At 47.9% G+C, this 2,500-nt stretch overlaps 1 protein-coding gene across 2 annotated transcripts in view; it reads right to left on the bottom strand.

Annotated features, from left to right (window-relative positions):
- Window positions 1-2,086, bottom strand: part of sema3ab (sema domain, immunoglobulin domain (Ig), short basic domain, secreted, (semaphorin) 3Ab) — a 64,448-nt gene extending 62,362 nt beyond the window's left edge. For both annotated transcript variants that reach the window (XM_063197287.1, XM_063197288.1), the window contains exon 1: window positions 928-2,086. In XM_063197287.1, coding sequence (XP_063053357.1) covers window positions 928-1,039 — 112 coding nt within the window. In that variant the 5' untranslated portion in view covers window positions 1,040-2,086. The remainder of the gene's footprint in view (window positions 1-927) is intronic.
- Window positions 2,087-2,500: the final 414 nt, after the last annotated feature.

Genomic DNA, 2,500 nt, shown 5'->3' with positions numbered 1-2,500 from the left:
AGAGAGAGAGATAGTTCTGCACTTAAGTTCTGTTTCAGAGACAAAGATGCAGGCATGCTGAATAACATCATGTGGGCCGAAGCCAACGTGGTGAAAAAAATATGAACAGAGAGACAGAGAGAGAGAGAGAGAGAGAGAGAGAGAGAGAGAGAGAGAGAGAGAGAGAGAGAGAGAGAGAGAGAGAGAGAGAGAGAGAGAGAGAGAGAGAGAGAGAGAGAGAGAGAGAGAGAGAGAGAGAGCCCTTAAGTGGGACCGGCTGTGTTCTGGTCAAATCCACCTCCACTGAACAGTCTTCCAGGTACTTAACAACTTGTCTATCTAGCCATGTGCATATGAACCTACCATTTACCTCAGAACATATGCCTATCTCAATAAATACACAACAAAAAACAACAGTTTGAAAATAAATACCAGAGTAATATATTGCCAGATGTATTTTTTAAGATTTGTTTAGGAATTTCCAGGCACCTATACAGCTGTCTGACATTTATTATATAAGATTTCAAACTCACTTTCCCACATAAACTGTTGTCAAACAGTCTGTCATTGCAGTTTGAAGTCTAATTAAATATTATCCACACAGAGAATAAAAAAAACACAATGCCAAGAAAACAACTCCAAAACGCATGGGAACACAAAGCCCCACAGCTTGAACGAGAGAAGACACACACACACTTGCCTTCACACGAGTCTGCTAATCAATACGAATTCTACGAGACACACACTCTGACCCTGCGCTTCACAACTCCGCCGAGCGGTATAGCGGAACGCAGTGTCCGTCCGCACCAGCAGACACACACATGCATGCAACGACACACAGAAATACAGAAACGCACACACACACACACACACACACACACACACACACACAGCGAAACACACACACACATGAACAGACGCATTCAGCCATATCCCTTGCTTTCTCACCTTTGTAGGACAGCTTGAGGCGGGGAACGTTGCTCTTGACTTGCTGGGCGCTCGTCCTGCCCAGTAGCGCGTTAGCAGTCAGCAGTAATAAAATCCGACAGAGGTAGTCCATGGTTCCGACGGCTGGATACAGTTCCTTTCTTTTTATTTTTACAGTAGGTCCTTTTTTTGGTCCTGTTTTTTTTTTAAATTCTTGTAGGTTTTTGCTTTCCTCCACCACAATGAGAAGAGCTCAAAGCTCTCTCACTGTTTCGTGCACGGTGCTACACACATGCACTCTCGCTCACGCACTCCCAGAGATTCTCCAGAGGTCCAGTCAGGGAGCTGGTAGTGCTGGTAGGTAGGAGCCGGTCCAGTAGAGAGGTCCGGTTCAGGAGCAAGACCCTGGGGTGGGGGGGGGGATGGGGGGGGGGGGGTGGTGGGAACAGGTGACGGTAGGTCAGTCAGAGCTTAGCAGCTGAGGCTGAGAGGGGGTCCGGCGACTGGTGGACACCCCAGATCACATCCCTGCAGCCCTGCCGGTCAGGGAGAGCTGACCGAGCAAGCCACACATCCACATAGTCACAGCTTTTAAACACTAACAGAGGGAAAAAAAATACACACACAGATGGATTTATCCACAGACACAGAGATTTCTCACGCCCGGTTAGATACTGTGGCTGTGTGTTTTAAGTTCTCTTAGTGTGAGTGTGTGGTTGAAATGCTTTCTTTTTTCTAATCTTAAAAAAGAAAAGAAGGAAGAAAATGCCTTTTGCTGTAGGTATCTTTAGACACTCTTTCCTCTGGCTTCTATCTTTCTTTTAAAGCAGTCCCGACAGCTTCAGTCCTCCTCTATTATCCCTTATTCTTGAAGAGAAAAACAAAAATAGAACCAAACCAAACGCACCAAAGAGAGAAAAAAGTGCACATCGAATAAAAAAATTCAGAGTCCAGCACAGTCAGTCTAGTCCATTCCAGTCCGGCTTGAAAGCTCCAAACTACAGAAACTCCCTGTCTCTCGCGTGTCTGCTTCCAAATACACACACAGACACACGCACCACACACGCAAGCTCCGGCACCAAGTGACTCTATTGGTTGCGCGCACACACACTATCTGTCCGCGACGCAGCACAGCACAGCACAGCTCCGCTCAGCGCAGCGCTCAAACACGTCCTGCCCAGCTGAGGGTGAGAGAGAGAGTGGAAGCGGAGAGGAGAAGGAGGGAGAGGGGAGGGCAACAAGCAGCGTGTGAGACTGAGAGAGCGAGAGAGAGAGAGAGAGAGAGAGAGAGAGAGGAGAGAGTTAGAGAGAGGGGGGAGGGAGGAAAGCAGGCAGTGAAAGAGAGAGAGGGGGAGCGAGAGAGAGAGAGAGAGAGAGAGAGAGAGAGAGAGAGAGAGAGAGAGAGAGAGAGAGAGAGAGAGAGAGAGAGAGAGAGAGAGAGAGAGATGAGAAGAGGGCGGGTGGGTGGAAGGGTGGTGGATAGGAGTGTGTGAGAGCAGAGCTTTGCTTAAAGAAAGAAGAGAAGAGGATCCCGTAGGTAGAGGCTTTTTTTTTCTTCTTCATTTTTTTTGCTGACACCTCAGCTTGCATGCCC

The sequence above is a fragment of the Engraulis encrasicolus genome, chromosome 4 (assembly GCF_034702125.1).
Source record: "Engraulis encrasicolus isolate BLACKSEA-1 chromosome 4, IST_EnEncr_1.0, whole genome shotgun sequence".
Lineage (NCBI taxonomy): Eukaryota > Metazoa > Chordata > Actinopteri > Clupeiformes > Engraulidae > Engraulis > Engraulis encrasicolus.
The sequence above is the reverse complement of the archived record's forward strand: the minus strand, read 5'-3'. Positions and strand labels throughout refer to the sequence as shown.